Source organism: Stenella coeruleoalba, assembly GCF_951394435.1.
Source record: "Stenella coeruleoalba genome assembly, chromosome: 11".
Classification (NCBI taxonomy): domain Eukaryota; kingdom Metazoa; phylum Chordata; class Mammalia; order Artiodactyla; family Delphinidae; genus Stenella; species Stenella coeruleoalba.
The window spans coordinates 11,529,976-11,548,676 of NC_137157.1; the positions used below are offsets into that span (position 1 = coordinate 11,529,976).

Here is an 18,701-nt window from a genome sequence, read left to right on the forward strand (position 1 = left end):
CAGTTGCTGACCTACAATATACCCTGAAGGAACTGAGGATGAGGAGGTGCTTTTTGCTCTAAAAGTGGCAGAACCAGCCTTCAGACGTATTTTCAAGAGAAAGTCTTCTGAACCCAGTTTCTTGCGTTTTCCCATACTTAGAGAAGAACTAAAACCATTAACTAAGCTGTTAATTCCTTCTACCAAGATGTGTGCTTGACTGCACATCCCCTTCATCAAAATCACAGCTATGCTGGCCTCCCCTACAGCTTCGTTACAGTCCTCGAGCTTTCTGGAAGAGCTCATAATTTGGAGTATAATGGGGGGTTTTAATGTCACACTCCACTTCTTAAGTGTGACCTTAAGCAAATCACCCCTAAATTCCATTTGGCCAGTCGGCTATTTACATTATATTGGAAACAATCCCTGGCCTTCCTCTTCTGGTGGAAGGTCCAGTCAGTCCTGTTTCTTAGTAAACAACAGACTGAATTTGTAGCGAACACACCAGTTAATTTGTTTTTCCGTCCTGGCTTCATCAACCTGGTTTCCGGTCCCAGAGTACTGAGTACCCAACCAGTCTTTGGCTACAGTAATGGAGTGGAACAGCTGCGATTATCTCCAAAAGTCGTCTGCTCCCGTGCCTCCCTTACACGTGGAAAGACACAGCTTTAAAGAGCCCCAAGCCACTTGCCAGATTTGATCTTCAGTCGGGCCACCACGCGCCGGCACGCGCCGGCCGGTGGAGCAGCACGTGCGCGGCTCTCGCGAGCGACCCGGAGCCCAGAACCCGACAGCCCAGCCCCTCATGACGCGCGCCGCCACGTGACCCCGCCCCCTGCCATGGGCGGGGCCGCCGCGGTGGCGCGGGCAGGCCGAGCGCGGGCTGACTTGGCTGCGGGCTGTCTACGGAGCGGCTGGGAGGTTCGAGCTCTGTGCGGGGGGGTGGACTGGCGGGCCGGGGAGGCGGGAGCTGCGGGCGTGGGCACCAAGCACGCGTGGGGAGCGGCTCCCGTATTCAGCGCGCCCGAAGGAGGGCGGCCTCGCGCTGCTCCGCGGGCAGGTGTGCTGGGGCTTCCCTGTCACGTGGCCGAAGAGACCCGGGTGTGGGACGGGGGCCTGCAGACCACACCTCCTTCAGGCTGGAGGCCGGAGCGCGGGGGCGTGGCCAAAAAGACGTGACCCGCGAGGGTCTGGCCTTGGAAGGCCCTAGGGGGGTGTTGGGCATCCCTGGAATTAGGGGAAAGTGGAGAAAACACCCAGCCTCTTTTTACCATGGCAATAAGGAGTCTGGCGCCCTTGGGAACTAAGGTCCTGAGGGAGATGGAGGGGCTCGGGACTCCTAGGAGGAGCCCAGATCCGAGCTTGAAACGATGGAGTCGGGGCAAATGAGTTCAGAGGTCCTTGGGTTCTGGTCCTGGCTGCACCCCTAGTCGCAGTGAGCGCTCCGGCAAGCCCCTGCCTTTCTGGGCCCCCAGTTCCTGGCTCACCTCCGCGGGCGTCAAGGGGCCTTCGTGGTCCGAGGCCTCACCTCTCTGGTCTGCCGTAGGATGGGTCTCTCCGCCGCGGCCCTGCTGTGGGGCCTCCCAGGGCTTCTCCTGACCATCGCCCTGCACCCGGCTCTCTCCCCGTGCCCCGCCCAGGCCTCCGTGCCCGCGCACCGGGACTACTGTGTCCTGGGTGCCGGGCCCGCGGGGCTGCAGATGGCCTACTTCCTGCAGCGGGCCGGCAGGGACTACGCCGTGTTCGAACGCGCCCCGAGACCGGGCAGCTTCTTCACGCGCTACCCGCGGCACCGCAAGCTCATCAGCATCAACAAGCGGTACACAGGCAAGGCCAACGCCGAGTTCAACCTCCGCCATGACTGGAACTCTCTGCTCAGCCACGACCCCCGGCTGCTCTTCAGACACTACTCCAACGCCTACTTCCCCGATGCCGGCGACATGGTGCGCTACCTGGGCGACTTCGCAGACCGGCTGGGGCTTCACGTGCTGTACAACACAACCATTGCCCACGTCACTCTGAACAAGGACCAACGGGCCTGGAATGGCCATTACTTCATCCTGACCGACCAGAAGGGCCAGGCATACCAGTGTAGGTAAGGAACCGGGCTCCAGGGCTCACCTGCTGAAGCCAGTGCCTTCCCTGGAAGAAGGAAACCCCTTGGTTGGCCCGTAGATGTGGGAGAAAAGAGGCATTTCTGCCCATCCTTGCTCCCACTGAAATCCAGTGCTAAGAGGTTCAGTTCAGCCATCATTTCCCAAGTGTTTCCTAGAAATGTATGTACTCAAAGATACTTGAAAATTCTGACCATTTCTTTCCTCCAGGATTTTTCAGACTTCAGTATCTTCACATTCACTGAAGGACTCCAGCATTGGGTGTTGAGCATTGTCTGAGCTTATGCACCCACAAAACTCTTTTTGTAGAGCATCTCCTAGAACTTGTGTTCCCCAAAATACAGTCTGAGAAATACTGGCAAGTGTCCAGCAAGTGTTAGACAGGCTCAGTAGGATTTCTGAACTGAATGAGAGGGAGGGCCAATAGGCAGTGCTGCCAGGATTCAGTTTTAACTCGCTTTGACTTGGGAGAAAGCTCAGCACAGTCTAGAGAACCCAAATTCAGAGTTATATGATATACCGTGCTTGTCTAATCCTCACAAGGATCCTTTGAGGGAGGTTCACTGATGCCCATTTTACGGATGAAGAACTGAGGCTCAGAGAAGTTAAGTAACCGGTGCCGTGTCACACGGCTAATAAGGGGTGCAGCTGCCACTTGAGCTCACATCTTCCTGACTCCGAAGCCTGTGTTCTTAACGCTGTGCCCGACTGCCTCTCCGTTCCCGGCCGTCAGCCTAGCACCTGGCTCCAGGCAGGTGCTCGATCACGGTTCATTTTCTCATGCCTTTTCCCAGAGGCTCAGCCTTGCTCCTTGCTTGTTACAGCCCAAGGAGAGAAGGGTTGGGCCAATTTGGACCCTCGCATCTTAGGCAGCAGTGCTACAGTGTAGGGGATTCAGATGTGAGCAAATGGACAGGCCAAAAAGCAAGGGGCCACAGAGGCTGCCCAGGCCCCTTCTCCAGGCCACCCGGTCCTGTTTTCTAAACTACCTTGTGATCAAACCATTCCTCTGCAGGCCGGCAGGGTCCGGCTCCCAGCCTGTCCACCACGGGATTGTAATCCCCACCAGTGGAAAGAGCAGGACTCTGGAATTAGGCTGACCTGTGGTCAGATTCTGCCTCTGCCGTCTAAGGAGCTCTGGAGGTCGTGGGCCCACGTGGAGCCTGCATCTCCTCACCTGTAGAGCAGGCGGAATAACACCAATGCAGAGCTGCTTTGAGCAGTAAGATGAGGCAGAAAGCACTTAGTACAGGGCCTCGCACAGAATCACCACTCAGCAGATTCTGCATCTGCCACGCAAGTAAGAAAGGGGGAAGCAGATGTCTAGTTTCTTTTTCATGACTAGGGTGGTACTTGGTGAGGCTGCCATGTTCAAAACTAAGTGAATTAATCCATTTCTCATGGTGTCACCCTCTCCAAAGTCAGAAAGTAGAACTAATTCTCACGTTTGGTATAATCCCAGGAAGGTGTAAAGGAAACTGCACCCACTGGATCACTCAGTGAGAGGCCAGGGTAAGGTCTCAGATGCACTGAATAAATGAACAACCTGCTTTCTTTTAGGAGCCAGCAGTCTGGGTGAGGCGGGCGAGCCAGGCGGCAGGTGCAAAGAGGGATTTTTCACTTCATGGTCTCATAGCTAAGAGGCTAAGCCATCCTCCCTCTGTCCCCCACCTGCAGCGTCCTTCTCGTGGCCACTGGCTTGTCAGTGCCCAACCAGGTGGACTTCCCTGGCTCCGAATACCTGGATGGCTATGAGTCCGTGTCCGTGGATCCCGAGGACTTCGTGGGTCAGAATGTGCTGATCCTGGGCCGGGGGAACTCGGCCTTTGAGACGGCGGAGAACATCTTGGGTGTCACCAACTTCATCCACATGCTGAGCCGCTCCCGGGTCCGGCTCTCCTGGGCCACCCACTACGTCGGCGACCTCAGGTATGCTGGGCAGGTACTGTGTGCGCTGTGCTGCCAGCCCCTGCCCCCCGCCCCACTAACCACCCTGGCCCCTGAGGCTTCCTTCCCCGGCACCGACTTCTTTCTCTCTCCTGACATTCCCCTTGGGCCCCAGGGCCATCAACAATGGCCTGCTGGACACCTACCAGCTGAAGTCCCTGGACGGGCTGCTCGAGTCTGACCTGACGGATTTGGCCATTGTGAAGGACCTCGAGGGCAAATTCCACGTCACCCTGAAGTTCCTCCTGGAGGAAGGCAACCGGAGTGCCGACGCCGTCCCCCTCCCCCAGGACGATAACGACAACTTCGCCTTGCGTGTGGGCTACGACCGGGTCATCCGCTGCCTGGGCTGGAACTTCGACTTCTCCATTTTCAGCAAGTGAGTCCGAACAGAGGGGAGGAGCTGGATCTCTCAGCAGAGCCCTCTGGTCAAGGCCCAGGTGGACAAGGAGACGCCAGAGGGCTTGAACAGATCCTCCTGTGCCATCAGGTCACACAGGGACCCAGAGCCCAGCCTCCAGTGCGGCTTGAATCCTGGCTCTGTCCCTGACCCACCACATCTTTAACGTGAACCTCAGCTACTCTGTCTGTGAAATGGACATCATCATACCTGCCTCCTAGGGTCACGGTGTGGTTTAAATTTGAGCAGGAATGTAAGCACTTAGCTCAGTGCCAAGCCTGTAAAAAGTGTTTCATACATAGCAGCGATTTTTATTCACAGCCCTTTCCATTCACAGGTCCCTCCGACTCTCTGCAGGGGGTGAGCTCAGCAAGAAGTACCCCCTGGTGAAAGCCAGCTATGAGTCCAAAGGTAGCCGGGGCCTCTTTGTCCTGGGGACTGCCAGCCACTCCGTGGATTACCGGAAATCTGCTGGGGGCTTCATCCATGGATTCCGATACACAGGTGAGCCCGGGAGAGAGGGCCGCTGTCCCCAGGGTCTGTAAAGAGACGCCTGATTCCCTTAAAGCAGCATTAACAGCAGTTGATCGTCATAAATTCCCTGCGGGGCAGGCAGCAGTGGGTTTTCGTGGTCTGAGGACACATCTAGAGAAGTACCAGTTAAGGTGTAAAAGTAAGTACATCTGGGGGTGGCGTGTTACCCGCATCACCATGATTGGCAAGGACTGCTAACCTGGGGAAGCAGCTGCGTGGTCTCAGGGGTGCGGCTTCATAACCTCCCTAAGCCTCTGTTGGCCCTCCCAGATGTCAGAGTTGTAAATGAGGTGAATTCTTCACCCATAGAGCTGTTGTAAGGACTAAATAAGGTAATATCTGGAGACCGTGGAGCTGTGAAGTATTACGTACACATAGACTCTTTGGGTACCAACAAATTTCAATAAAAGTTGCAACTAGATTATATCAGCTCTTTTTCAAAACTCTCAGTACTAAGGGCACCAATTTTCTGCGCTCTGGGTAGCCCACTGGATGGGTGCTTTATTGCATGACGAGTGTTACATGGGCCAGTTAATTTGACCATAAAAACACCATAAGGGGGCTTCCCTGGTGGCACAGTGGTTGAGAGTCCGCCTGCCGATGCAGGGGACACGGGTTCGTGCCCCGGTCCGGGAAGATCCCACATGCCGCGGAGCGGCTGGGCCCGTGAGCCATGGCCGCTGAGCCTGCGCGTCCGGAGCCTGTGCTCTGCAACGGGAGAGGCCACAGCAGTGAGAGGCCCGCGTACCGCAAAAAAAAAAAAAAAAAAACCACTATAAGGATCCTTCATCCTGATGTTTCTATATTTAATGTGATGCCTCACTTGCCTTAATGCTACTTTTTGCATCTCACTCTCCTTCCAGTTTGACAGGGAAATATAATCATGCTTTGCTGTTGATTTCCGGGCGATATATTTTATACCATTTGCATGTTGTCAGGGAAAGAAACCGAGAATGTTAGCTGTCTGTTTACCAAAATATTTGCAAATGGAACACACACACGTACACAGAATGGGAAGAGTCTGTCTCTCTAGCTGTGTCCCCAGCAAGAAACCCTCCTCACGTTCCCGTGCATGTCACCCTTCCTGCACCTGCTGTCCTGACAGGTACTGCCCCATCCCTCTTGCTTCCCTCTGTCCTCTCATCTTTCCCCAGCTCACATTCTTAATTCTCCCAACAGCCCCATAAGAGACATCTTGTTGTTTCAACTCCATTTTTCGTAGAAGGAAACTGGGGCACAGAGAAGTTAAGTCACTTACCCAAAGTCACCCAGCCAGTGGATGGCAGAGGTGGCATTTGAATCCACACCTGTCTGACTTTGAGGCTCCCAGCTGACCACTAAGCTTCAGGCAAATGGGAAACAATCCTGGATGGACAGGCCACCAAGGGCTGTGATCACTCCTACTAGCTGGGGACCCCACTAGAGGGAGGGGCAGTGTGGCTGTACACAGTACATCCTGTGTAGACAAGACAAGTGGAAAACCGCAAGGCAGAGGAAAGCAAGATGAAAGATGGTAACCTCAGAAGGTAGGGCCTGCTGGGAACCCTGCCCCTCCCCCTCCTGTCTCTCTCCAGTCCATCCCAGCCTCACTTGCCTGACTTGGGACCTCTTGGTCTCTCCTGACTGGTCTTCCTGCCATTGGTCCCTCTGGCTTCCCATCCAGCCACTCCGGTACCTACCAGAACACTGTTCTTTAAACAGGAAAACCTCCAGGGGCTCCCCAGCCAGGTCCTCGGCATGGTACCCAGAGTTTCGTGCAGCCGGCCCCAGCTCGCCTGCCCTCGCCTCCTTTACAGAATGTGCCAGTTTCTCGAGGTTTTATGTCTTTGCACCGATGCTTCTTTTGTCAGGCCCCCTTCCCACCCTTCCCGAGCTGTGTAATTCCTCATCCTTTCACAAAACGCAGCATAACCTTGTTTCCTCCAGAGAACCAGATGTCTGTCTGTCTGTCTCTTCCTGTGACGGTTGGTCGACCCAGCCTCCCATCGCGTGAGCTGTCTGTGTCCTCGCTGGTACTGGACTTGAGTGTTGTGTTGGTTCATTTCGAGGAGCAGGCACCTGCGTGTGGTGCCCCAGTGCCACCGCTGTGTAAGGGCAGCCCCAGGCACACAGAAGATGTCCCCCTGTTGTTGGAGGTAGCTGTTGCTTTTCTATCCTTCCAGAAATATACAGAGCATCTCAAAGTAGAACTCGGTAACAGATGTGGGTTTCGGCTGTGAACAAGAGAGAGCAGTCAGAGGGTTTCCATTTGGGAGTCTCCCATAGACATGGGGACTGTGGGGTGGGGAGAGATTGCAGAGGAAGGCTCTGGGTCTGGTTTGGACGCGTCACATGTGAGGTGACAGTGGCAGGACTTCCATATGCAGATGGCCTAAAGCAGAAGTGGGCATTCTCGGGCCTGGGGACCAAATCCAGCCGTGCCCGTTCATTTCGCGGTCCTCTATGACTGCTCTCCCACCAGAGGCAGAATTGAGTCAAGTGAGAGAGACCGTCTGGGCTGCAAAGCCAGAAACACTTCCCGTGCAGCCCCTTTCAGAACACACGTGAGGACCCTGCTCTAAAGGCACCTTCTTGGAGCCGCGCAATACAAGCGTGTCCTGAGTGCAGAGCTGCTGGGGCTCTGCGTCCCTCCCCCCCCACCCCCGGCCCCGCCCCGGAGGTGAAAGATAACACCTTAAGGGCAGCGTGCCATTCCTCCCTCTGGCCATTTCAGTGCGTGCCGTCCACCGGCTGCTGGAGCAGCGTCATCACGGCGTCACCTGGCCCTCCACCAAGCACCCCATCACACAGCTGGCCAGTGCCATCATCCGGCGCGTCAACGAGGCTTCTGGGCTCTACCAGATGTTCAGCGTGCTGGCCGACGTGGTCCTGTTGGAGGAGTGAGTAGTCAGCCCTCGCCTTCCCACTGCCCCTCCCCCTCCCACGCCGTCGTGCTCTTCTCTGCCTGTTGCATGTGTGGAAGAGCCCAGTGGTTCTTTCCTGAGATGAAGATGGCTGGTGGGGTGGGCAGGGAGGCTGGGGATCAGTCTATTCTGGGGAAACCAGTGACATCAACAGCACAAGCTCTGCTGACAGACAGACAAGACGAGTGTGACTGCAGCTTTGCCACTTTCCACCAGTGTGATCTGGGGCAAGTTACTTAGCCTCTCTGAGCCTTTCTCTCATCTGCAATATAGAGCTAATGATACCTACCTCGCAGGACTGTAGGAAGGAGTAAAGGTAACTGGTAGAAAAGCATCTGGTACCAAACAGATGAGCAGTGAACTGCAGTGATGACGGATCACCACCTGCGTGGATTTAAGAGCTCCTTGGGCCAGACCATGTCGGCTCCTTGTCAATCAAGTGATGAGCAGCAGATCACAGAGGACGCTCCCTGAGGAAGAAACCACGCAGAGCAGGGAAGGGAGAAGAGCTGGGGGCGGTGAGCAGTGGGGCTGGTTCTGAAAGGACACGGGGCAGGTGAGACGCCTCAGAGGGAACAGTCTGCTCCAAAGCCAGTGAGTGCAGCAGCGCATGGAGTTCAGGGACCTGCAGGAAACTCAGCGGTGCTCAGAGCAAAACCCCCATCACCCTTGACTCCTCTCTCTTTCATACCCATTCACAGCATCCGTAGGTCCCATCAGCTCTACCTTCAAACTGTGTCTAGAATCTGCCTCTCACTAGCCCCCCACTGCCACCTTGGTCTGGTCCGTGAGCATCTCTCACCTGCGCTAATACAGCAGCCTCTCACCTTTGACCTCATGGTCTGCTCTCAACATGGTGGCCGGAGTGATTGTTTTTTTTTTTTTTGGCTGCTGGTGCGTGCGGGCTTTTTCTAGTTGCGGCGAGTTGGGGCTACTCTTTGTTGCAGAGCACGGGCTCTCGGCTTGCAGGCTTCAGTACTTGCGGCACGCAGGCTCAGTACTTGTGGCTCGTGGGCTCTAGAGCACAGGCTCGGTAGTTGTGGCTCATGGGCTTAGTTGCTCCGTGGCATGTGGAGTCTCCCTGGACCAGGGCTCGAACCCGTGTCCCCTGCATTGGCAGGCGGATTCTTAACCACTGCGCCACCAGGGAAGATCCAGAGTGATTCTTTTAAAACTTGAATCACTAGAATTCAGTTCTGTTCACTATCTTCCCAAGGCCCGCAGCTTCCCTTCCCAGCCCAGATGACACCCGACATTCCCATCGTGGCACACATGGTCCTCCTCGACCTGCCCCCGCCGACTTCCCCTCCCCTCCCCCTTGCTCCACTCCAGCCACACTAGCCTTCTTCCTGTCCCTTGAACATGCCAAGGTGTTCACTCACTCCTAGGGCTTCTCCATCACTGGTCTCTCAGCCTGGCTCACCCTCTCCCTAGATACCCACTCAGGTTACTCAGCGTCTTCTGTCTTCCTCCCCAGTGTAAGTCAGGGCCCTGCTGTAACAGTAATATTCAAGGGAGACGCGCAGGCCTGATCAGCGTCTGTGCGCTGTTTGACGGGCGCTTCTAGGCAGGGGACGCACGCGCACGCACACACCACACGCACGCACGCCCACGTCTGGCACCTCTGCCGCAGCACTGAGGGTCTTACCCACGCCATGTTGCCCCTGTCCCCAGGAATGCCACTGCTTTTGAGTACCTGGAGGAGTTCCCCATGCAGGCGCTGGCCCAGCTGGAGGCAATCACGGGAAGAAGGGCAAGGCACGGGCTCTTCGTCATCAATATGGAGTACGGCCGGAATTTCTCTGGGCCCGACAAGGACGTCTTCTTTTATGACCGCTCTGTGGGGCACACGGAAGACGCCTGGCTGTCTAACTTCCTCCATCCTGTCATCTACTACTATAGGCACCTCCCCACCGGTGAGCTGGGTCTCCGCTCTCCCCCGAGCGAGGGCACTCCTCGGACCCCAGCGCCATTAAGCTGTCACGCAGCACCCTCAGCTGACAGAAGGGGGGCCTCTAGGGGCTCTGCCTAGAGCCTAAATGGGGCAGATGGTCCAAGAACGATAAATGCTATTCCCAGATCCTGGCCCACACATCGACCTGGGTAGGCCACGTGTGGAGCGGCCTGATCACCTCCAGGCACCACGTCGTCAGAGGGACACTGTTGTTGCCGTCTCCAAAGGAGGCTGACCGTGGAGTGGGGAGCGGGGATCTGGGGACTGACTCTTAGAAGGAACAGGAAAGGGAAGGGGAACTGGTTAGCACAGGAGGGGAGTGGGAGAGCTGGGCAGTGTTCCCAGGGCTGTCCTTTCCTCGCTGTGGGACCTTGGACCATTACTTAACCCCGCGGAGCCTCCGCTTGCTCGGATGTGAAATGGGGGTGGCCATGGTACCCTCCTTGTAGGATGAGGGTTAATGAGATGATACAGCACAACGCCAGCATGGCGCCCAGCACGGAGTAGCTACCGAATGATGACCAACCTGGGGAACACGACTCCTGCTTCCAAACTTGAAGGGATGTCCCCTGGAAGAGGATGACCTAAAACTAGAGGTCGTTCCAAAGGGCGGAGGTAGCGTCAACAGGTGGAAATGACAGGAGCGCAGGTTGACGTTCACTCTAAAGGAGCAGCGCATCGTGAAGGCTGCCGGGGGGGGATGGGCCACCTCCCAGAGTCTCCCGATGCAGGGATGGCCGTGGCTTGGTGCCCTGTGGCAGGGACACACAGAAGGGCACCCACCAGGTAGGAAACTGGACTAGAGGGGCCCTAAGACCCCTTGGATGCAGGACGCCGAGTCTCCTCACAGAAAGGCCAGTTTCAAAGCAGCCACAATAGACCTCAGCTCACGTAAGTCTTAGAAGCAAACCAAGTTCAAGTGACTGGTCCTAGTTCTGCCCGCTGACAGTGCAGGGGATGAGTGTAGTCCAGTCCCTCTCCCTCACGCCCACCCTCCAGACATTTGGAAGGACAGCTGAACAGGCTGACCATGGCCCACGCAGAGGCTCTGACATGGCGCCCTTTCTCCTCCCCACAGAGCAGGAGGTGAGGTTCCGCCCTGCAGGCTGGCCTCTGCCGCGGCCCACGGCCATCCACCACATCGTGGAAGATTTCCTGACGGACTGGACGGCCCCGGTGGGGCACATTCTGCCCCTGAGGCGCTTCCTGGAGAACTGCTTAGACACCGATCTCCGGAGCTTCTATGCAGGTAACTTAAGTTTCCCGAAGGACAAAGGGGCTGAGCTGGAGGGTGAAGACGACCAGGTAGATCCGTGCCCTGTGGAACTTTAGGATGTGCGTCTAGAAACCCAGACCCAAGACTTCCATCTCCTACGACAGGAGAACTCGGTGTTCGCAGAAACCCCCTCCCAGTACAGCACACCTGCAAACACTGAATAAAATGTCTTTTTTAAAAAACCGGCGGGAAAATAAGGGAACTCCCCAGAGGCTAAACACCAAGAAAAGCACAAACCCACCCCTGGATGAGAGATACCTGCTGGTTGTCAGTGGCCTAGAGCCCGGGTAACTGACCAGCACTTGGAGCTGGGAAGACGAGGCTGGAGCAGGGTAGGATGTCTGTACAGAGACCTTTAAATAGAGCTGGGATCTCAGTAGGTAAAGGAGAAGGCAGAAAGCACTCCCGAGAGAGAGAGAGGAGACGTGCGCTTTTTGGCTCTGGGTAGAGTGGGGGAAAATCTCCCTGAGAATTTCCATCCACTAGGCCTCACTCGTGTGAGTTTGGGGCCAAAGTTCACACTATCGTTGTGGTGCAGAAATCACAGAAGTCAATGTGAGTCTTCTGTGAGGACACATACCTTAAAACTAGGCCTCAAAGAATTCCCCCAGATAAAGTTCCCAGGAACATGAACTCCCAAGCAGAAATCACTTCACACATAAGGATACAAACTACCATGAGGGAGTGTCAGCAGAAGCAACACACTGTAGGATGAAACCTACAAAGACTGTGGGAAATGGAATGGTCAGAGAGAGGATGTAAAGTATGTCCAAAATCTGTAAGTAAATAAAAGAGAGATTACTGAAAATAGAATGAAAGGGCAGGACTACCAGAATTGACTGGGCAGATTTGAGAAATGTCCAATAGAACTTCTGGAAATGAAAATATAAATTTGTAATTGGAAACTCAATGTCAGGGTTAGTAGCACATTAGACAGAGATGAAGGGAAAATTGGTGAACTGGATGGAAGATAGCTCTGACAGTCAAACCCAGAGAGGGACTTGGGGAGAGAGAAGTCTCACGATCCCCAGGAAGAACTGACCAAAACAAGCCAAGTTTTTGTCTTTTTTTTTTAACCCCCTGAATTACCAGGATACCCACTCCTTTTTTCTGTCCAGCAAACCTCTGTTGAACAGTGATTGTATTTCACACACTATTCATATCAAACCAGGTTAGAGACGGTCAGTTCTCGGCCTATGGGTCAGAGAGCAAGTGTCCTTCTTTCATCCCTCAGTCTACCTTGAAATAAAAATGTATATATTAAGGGGGATGGCTTAAAACAATACTTCAAGTTAATAGTCTAAATGCGTGTAGATGCTCAAACAGGGGTAGTTCATAGAGCAGAGCTAAGCAGCTTTGAAGTACTAGCATTCTGCAGACATAAACTCTCACCATACACTTACACATGAAATTACCCACTGTAGATCTGGAGACCTCAGCTGCAAAACCTCTGTCTGTTTCTCGAGGTTTCAGGAGTACACGGAGATGCCAGTGCCTGTTAGGGAGTGTATTCCTACCCTGAGTTACGGCTCCTGCCGACCCATCGTCACAGGCCCTGCAGCCTCCTGGCTCCTACTCCCTAGATAGACTCAACAGTACAGGCCACCGAGTGTCACTGCCTCGAACTTGAAGGAATCCTCCCCACAAAGGGCCAGCTGGCAGAGGGTGGGCTTTCCCTCCACCCGGTTAGTGGATGTGCAGCCGCTAGTTCTGGACCCAGATCTGCTGGGCTTCTCCACCCCCGGCCCCTGCAGAAGGGGTGACGTATGTCATAGGAGGAGGTGCTTGCCGAAAGGCCACCTCACTGCCCCTCTCCATCCTCTCCCACGTCTGCCGCCGTCCCTGCTCAGAGAGGAGGGTCATGGACCATTCTGGCAGGGGCCCTCTGTACTACAAGTCAGAGGTAAGGTAGGAAATAGTTTTCCTGTAGCACCTCACAGCCTGATCACTCGTGTGAGCCTTACAGCGTCCTTTGGTAATGTGCCTATTCGCTGAGGCGAGAGACTCAAGTTGGTTTTCTGACACTCACTCCATCTTCCCATCCTGTCTAAATCCCTTAGAAGATTGAGCCCACCTCTGTTTCATCCTTTCTATTCTTTAGGTCAAAGTTATATAAGTGCTTGGCTAAAAGGCTTTTTCACCCACTTCCGCTCCCATTCCCCAGAAGGAATGACTTCTAGCTCTTCTGGTTGTCTCTTAATATTTCTAAATAACACGTATCCACAGCTCTTTCTTCATTGATCAGATTTGACCTACACACCAACTTTCTGCTGTGGCGCAGACGAGGGTCTAGCAGTTTTATCTTTACGTCCCCCATAGTGCTTAGAATCGTGCTTTACAAACAGTATCTGCAGCTCAGACATTGTTGAGGGGATAAATCTTTGCAGGGAACTCTGAGCTCAAAATGGAACTGACCACCAAGTTCCCAGCCCCCCGGGGTGGCTCCTGGAAGAGAAGGCTGAGGGGCTGCTCCTGGGTGGCCGAGCTCCCACCCTGCTAGCGCCACGCACAGCAGCATGCGGGCCTCCCACCTCTGGGAGCTGAGCCGTCTCTTTGGTTTGCTTTCCTTTCCTTTGGAGCCTTGTTTTTCCAAAATGTTGAGGCAGCCTCCCAGTCTTGGAACCTCAGGGAGGGATGAGATCCACGGCTACCCAGGTCAGACGTGAGATACCCAGAAAAGTCAGCTCCCAGGCTCAGGGGATGGAGGGAACCGGGTGAGGCCCCTGGGGCACTGGCACCCCCTCCCCTTGCACCTCTCCCCACACCTCTCAGCCCGGTCTCCTCTTGCTTTTGTGCAGAGTCCTGTTTCCTATTCGCCCTAACACGCCAGAAGCTGCCACCCTTTTGCCAGCAGGGGTACCTGAGAACACAGGGGCTCGTGGGAACTGAGAGCCTCCGCCAGCACGGCGTGGAGAGCGGGCTCCTGTGGGACTATGCCACTGTGGGCCGGGGGGTCAGCGGCCAGCAACCTGGCGACCACGGGCCAGGACAGCACCCTCTGGCTCCAGGGCCTCCGGTCTCGCCCTTCGACAGCAACAAAGAGGAGCTCTGATGGCCAGGCTTCTCCCGCCCAGGCCCACAGTCGGCCCTGCCCTTTCCCCACGGTTCAGTGCTCCCACCGACGTGATTGCCAGAGACACCTCAGATCATCGCAGTGACCACACCAAAGCCACACGGAGGGCACGGAAGGGCTGAAGGGCGGCCACTCGGTGGTCTCCCCTCCTGTTCGGTTCAGAGGTGCCTGGGAAGTGGGGACCAGAGAAAGCATCTTCTGCCAGATGGAAGGGAGCTGCCTTTCACACCAGACTTGTCTGCAAATGAGCTGTCACGGAGCACCAGGCTGGCCTCACTTCTGTCCCCATCAAGTGCCCAGTGGTTCCTTTTCCTTCCAGTTGTCGACTTAAAAAATATTCACAACCTAAAAGTTGAGAGTTATGTTTTATTCAGCGGGAATTCTTAAGACTTCAAACCCAGGAGGCAGCATCTCAAATAACCCTGAAAGAACTGCTCCGACGAGGTGAGCGGGGAGCCAGGTTATCCAGAAGTTTTGCAACCAAGGGCAGGTGGTCTGAACATCAAAAGATTATTGTTAATTAAAGAAAACCAGATATCCCAAGTTTAGGAACTTAGTGCCTTTCTGTGTATGGGAAGATGCAAGAGTCTGGGCTCACTGAAATCTTTCCTTTGCTATGCACCTCAGCTGTCTGGGGCCAATATCCTATGTTTTCACATCCTGAGTTTCCTCAGGGCTCACCGTGGGGAGTGGCTGCAGTCTGATGGCTGCTCAAAGGCAGGTATTCTTTCCTTCCTGAGCTCCCTCAGGGCTCACCAGCTCACATCAGTGGTGGCTGCCATCACTGATGAGTGTGGCATCCTTTGTTTACTGATGTAGCGGGAAATACTGCATTTCTCAGATCCTCCTCTTGGTTGGAAATTTGACCAATATTTGGGAGACATTTCATGACCAAATTTTGTCCCACGGCACTGGGAGGCGCATCCCAGATCGGGTGAACATTTTTGTTGATGTGTCACTCCAGGTGCTAGTTTCCAGATTAGGCCCTGTTGATAACTAAATTCTCTGGATCGTCTGTCTTACTAGTCTACTATGATCCAGGAAATGTTTTTCCTTTTTGCTCCTTCCCGTACCTAGAATCACACTGTTACAGTTATTCTGTAAGAGTCATAAATGTGATCTGTTTCCTCAAGATGTTTAGCCATCATCAATTTTGTTTGGAGGCCTGGTTACGCACTGGGTACTGTAAGAGACGACAATCTTATAAAATAGACAGGATATAAGTAATGCAGCTAGTAATATTGACAAAGTCTTAGTGCAGCAGGGAGACACGAAGTACAAACAATTTGGAAACAAAGAACAAATTAAAACAATTATTAGTATAACTAGTTGTAATCCAGTTGCAATAAACCATCAAGTCCACGGGAGGGCCAGCTGGAGAGCCCAAATTTTGGCAGGAACAGGTAGAGAGAAAAAGATAAATGTTTCATCTTTGTTTACAAAGGTATACCTTATCAACTTGTTGTACATCATAGCATAAGAGAAAAGGTTGTTTTTTGAAAAACAAAGATTAAAGCTAGTATATTTCCCAAAGTCATAAAGTTATAAATCATATTCATCAGTTCCTTCAGTCCCATGTAATTGATTCCTGTTGATCTGGATGAAGTAATCAGGTTTTGAGTTTTGTCATTTGTTACAGAGTTCAGTGGTATTATCTAAAGGCAATCAGAAACTTATATTTGGGGACTTCCCTCCCTGGTGGCACAGTGGTTAAGAATATGCCTGCCAATGCCGGGGACATGGGTTCGAACCCTGGTCCAGGAAGGTCCCACATGCTGCAGAGCAGCTAAGCCCATGCACCACAACTACTGAGCCTGTGCTCTAGAGCCCACGAGCCACAACTACTGAGCCTACGTGCCACCAACTACTGAAGCCTGTGCACCTAGAGCCCATGCTCTGCAACAAGAGAAGCCACTGCAATGAGAAGCCTGCGCACCGCAACGAAGAGTAGCCCCTGCTCGCCATAACTAGAGAAACCCACGTGCAGCAACGAAGACCCAATGCAGCCAAAAATAAATTAATTTTTTAAAAAAAAGAAACTTGTATTTGTTTTTTATGAGTCTTCTTAAAAATCTTCATTTTGTAAAAGCATCAGGACAAAACTTAAAATAGCATGGTTAAAGATCTGAGTACAATGCAATGGGCAGGAAACTTGGACATTTCTGTGACATAACATTTTAGGATAATAACTAGAATTACGACTGATAACATTATATCAGGGCATATCAGATGTTAGGGATTCCATATAAATTTTGGAATATCTATATTAATGACATTTATCCATACACTGTAAGCTAAGGTTCATCTCCAATCACTTGACAATGTCTCTGAAGTAATTAAACATACCCGATAAACTTAATTAGTTTAACATTCATCTCTGAGATGTCTCAGGATGTTCCTTCAAAGCATCCCAGAGTCAGCTGCAGGCTAAAAGAGCTTTGGTTGGATTTTAATATTGGGGAAGTTTGTTAAAAATATCAAAACTGTTTTAAAACACAACAGGATCACAGGTCACTGTGAATCAGTACTTACTCATTTAACCAAAGTCACAAAAAGATTAAAAAATACAGATCACTTAAGCCAGGTAGCCAGTTGTCTAGGTTTATCCAACTAGGTTTTAACCTTTGATGTGGTATTAACACATAAACCAAAGCAGTTGTCACCGTTAACAATTTTAGTGTTTTTCTAGGTATGAGAAGATGCAAGAATTTGGGCTCATGAAAATTTTTCTGAAAATATCTATCTGAAGGCCCGCTCTGCCAGTTTTTCCCAGAGCACAGAGGGCCTCATTCCTGATCTCCACCCTGAACTGCTTTCAGGGGGTGTTGAAGGTCACCAGCTGCAGTGGCCATGATTTAATCTTTGTAGAGGTAGGTGGCAAGTGCTAGTTTCTAGTCAGCAGGGCCCCTTCATGGTAATAAATTTGACCATGGTTTTGGGGCAGCATTTCATGACCATTTCATCCCACGGTGCTAGGAATGCTCATTCCCAGGTCTGGCAAAGATTTTTCTGATAGGCCACTCGATGTGCTATCACGGGACTAGGCCCTTACTAGCATCCCAAAGTCTCTGGACCACCTGTCTTCATAGTCTCTTATGGTCCAGGACAATATTCCCTCTTGTAGCTTCTTCCCATATCTAGAGTTACACTATTTCAATCATTGATCTCATATGGAACTATATATCATCGTTTTTTTGTTTTGTTTTGTTTTTTGCGGTACGCGGGCCTTTCACTGTTGCGGCCTCTCCCGTTGTGGAGCACAGGCTCTGGACGCACAGGCTCAGCGGCCACGGCTCACGGGCCCAACCTCTCCGCGCGCATGTGGGATCCTCCCGGACCGGGGCACGAACCCACGTCCCCTGCATTGGCAGGCGGACTCTCAACCACTGCGCCACCAGGGAAGCCCTGGTCTGTCTACTCTGATTGTCATCTTTTCATCCTGGTGTGAGTACAGTTTCCTCGTTTGAGCATTGTTTTAAGGTGATTTTGAGATCAGGCATCCTCTCTAAAGGTCAGTCCAGTACAGGGGTACTTTGTGAGTGAAAATTAATCCAAGAGTTAATTCCCTTTAGTTACACTGTGAATGAGCTAGTTAAGACTACCTGATAAGGGTCCTTCCATCCAGGTTGGAGATAGTCCTTTAAATTATGTCTTTTCCAGGGCTTCCCTGGTGGCGCAGTGGTTGAGAGTCCGCCTGCCGATGCAGGGGACACGGGTTTGTGCCCCCGTCCAGGAGGATCCCGCATGCCGCGGAGCGTCTGAGCCCGTGAGCCATGGCCACTGGGCCTGCGCGTCCAGAGCCTGTGCTCCGCAACGGGAGAGGCCACAACAGTGACAGGCCCACATACCGCAAAAAAAAAAAAAAAAATTATGTCTTTTCCAATATGCATAATCCCCTGGTTATAGGTCTGGAGCATCTGATTTTCACCCAAAGATAGATTACTGAGATAAGCTTTAGAAACAAACTTAAGAGTGTCCTTTAATAATTCTATTACCCTTTTTAGCAGTATAACGTAACAGCAAGGAACTATCAGAAAGTGAGTCTTGGTAAACACAGACCTTAATTAACAAAACTAGAATTTAATATTCATTGAAGCATAATTTTTTTGTTTCCATTGTGAGGGCATTAACCCTGCAGCCAGGGAAGGCTTTAACCCATCACATAAAAATGAGGTTTGTCATGGAGCTGGAAAAAGCCAAGCAGCCGTCTTGGATTTTCCATAGCCCTGACTCTGATTACAGCAATTTTTAACTCCTTTTAAATTCTCTGACTTAGGAGTAGACCATCGCCATGTTACAAAGACATCAGGATAGCAAAAGTCTGACAATGGGGGTTAATTTTTGTAGAAGCAGGATGAACTTTATCTTCATGTGCCAAAATCTTCATAGATCATTGTGAAATAATATTTACTTTACCAAAGTAACAAAAGATTTTAAAAGCAAATACAAATCACTTAAAGGCAAAGAAATTTACATAGTCTGTTATTAAAAGCAGCATTCCAAGAAAATTTTGTTCTCTTA

General features: G+C 52.3%; 1 protein-coding gene across 3 annotated transcripts; it reads left to right on the plus strand.

Annotated features, from left to right (window-relative positions):
• The first annotated feature begins 829 nt into the window (after positions 1 to 829).
• On the plus strand, positions 830 to 17,698 carry FOXRED2 (FAD dependent oxidoreductase domain containing 2). Of its 3 annotated transcripts, XR_013830561.1 has the most exons (10): positions 830 to 900; positions 1,526 to 2,074; positions 3,771 to 4,022; positions 4,156 to 4,419; positions 4,778 to 4,944; positions 7,688 to 7,853; positions 9,552 to 9,793; positions 10,910 to 11,080; positions 13,906 to 16,780; positions 17,584 to 17,698. XR_013830561.1 is itself a non-coding variant. In XM_079937550.1 (9 exons), the coding sequence occupies exons 2-9, from the start codon at positions 1,527 to 1,529 to the stop codon at positions 14,157 to 14,159; spliced, it is 2,064 nt and encodes a 687-aa protein (XP_079793676.1). In that variant the 5' UTR covers positions 830 to 900; position 1,526; the 3' UTR covers positions 14,160 to 17,376. The 3 variants fall into 3 exon arrangements, 2 of the variants coding, with proteins under 2 accessions (XP_079793676.1, XP_079793677.1); XM_079937550.1 differs by lacking the exon at positions 17,584 to 17,698 and having other exon boundaries at positions 13,906 to 17,376; XM_079937551.1 differs by lacking the exons at positions 9,552 to 9,793; positions 17,584 to 17,698 and having other exon boundaries at positions 13,906 to 14,138.
• The last annotated feature ends 1,003 nt before the right edge of the window (positions 17,699 to 18,701 follow it).

Coding starts and splice junctions, on each gene's coding strand:
- FOXRED2 (XM_079937550.1), top strand. CDS start 1,527: ATGGGTCTCTCCGCCGCGGCCCTGCTGTGGGGCCTCCCAGGGCTTCTC. Junction 4,023..4,155: donor CACTACGTCGGCGACCTCAG/GTATGCTGGGCA, acceptor CTTGGGCCCCAG/GGCCATCAACAATGGCCTGC. Junction 7,854..9,551: donor GACGTGGTCCTGTTGGAGGA/GTGAGTAGTCAG, acceptor CCCTGTCCCCAG/GAATGCCACTGCTTTTGAGT.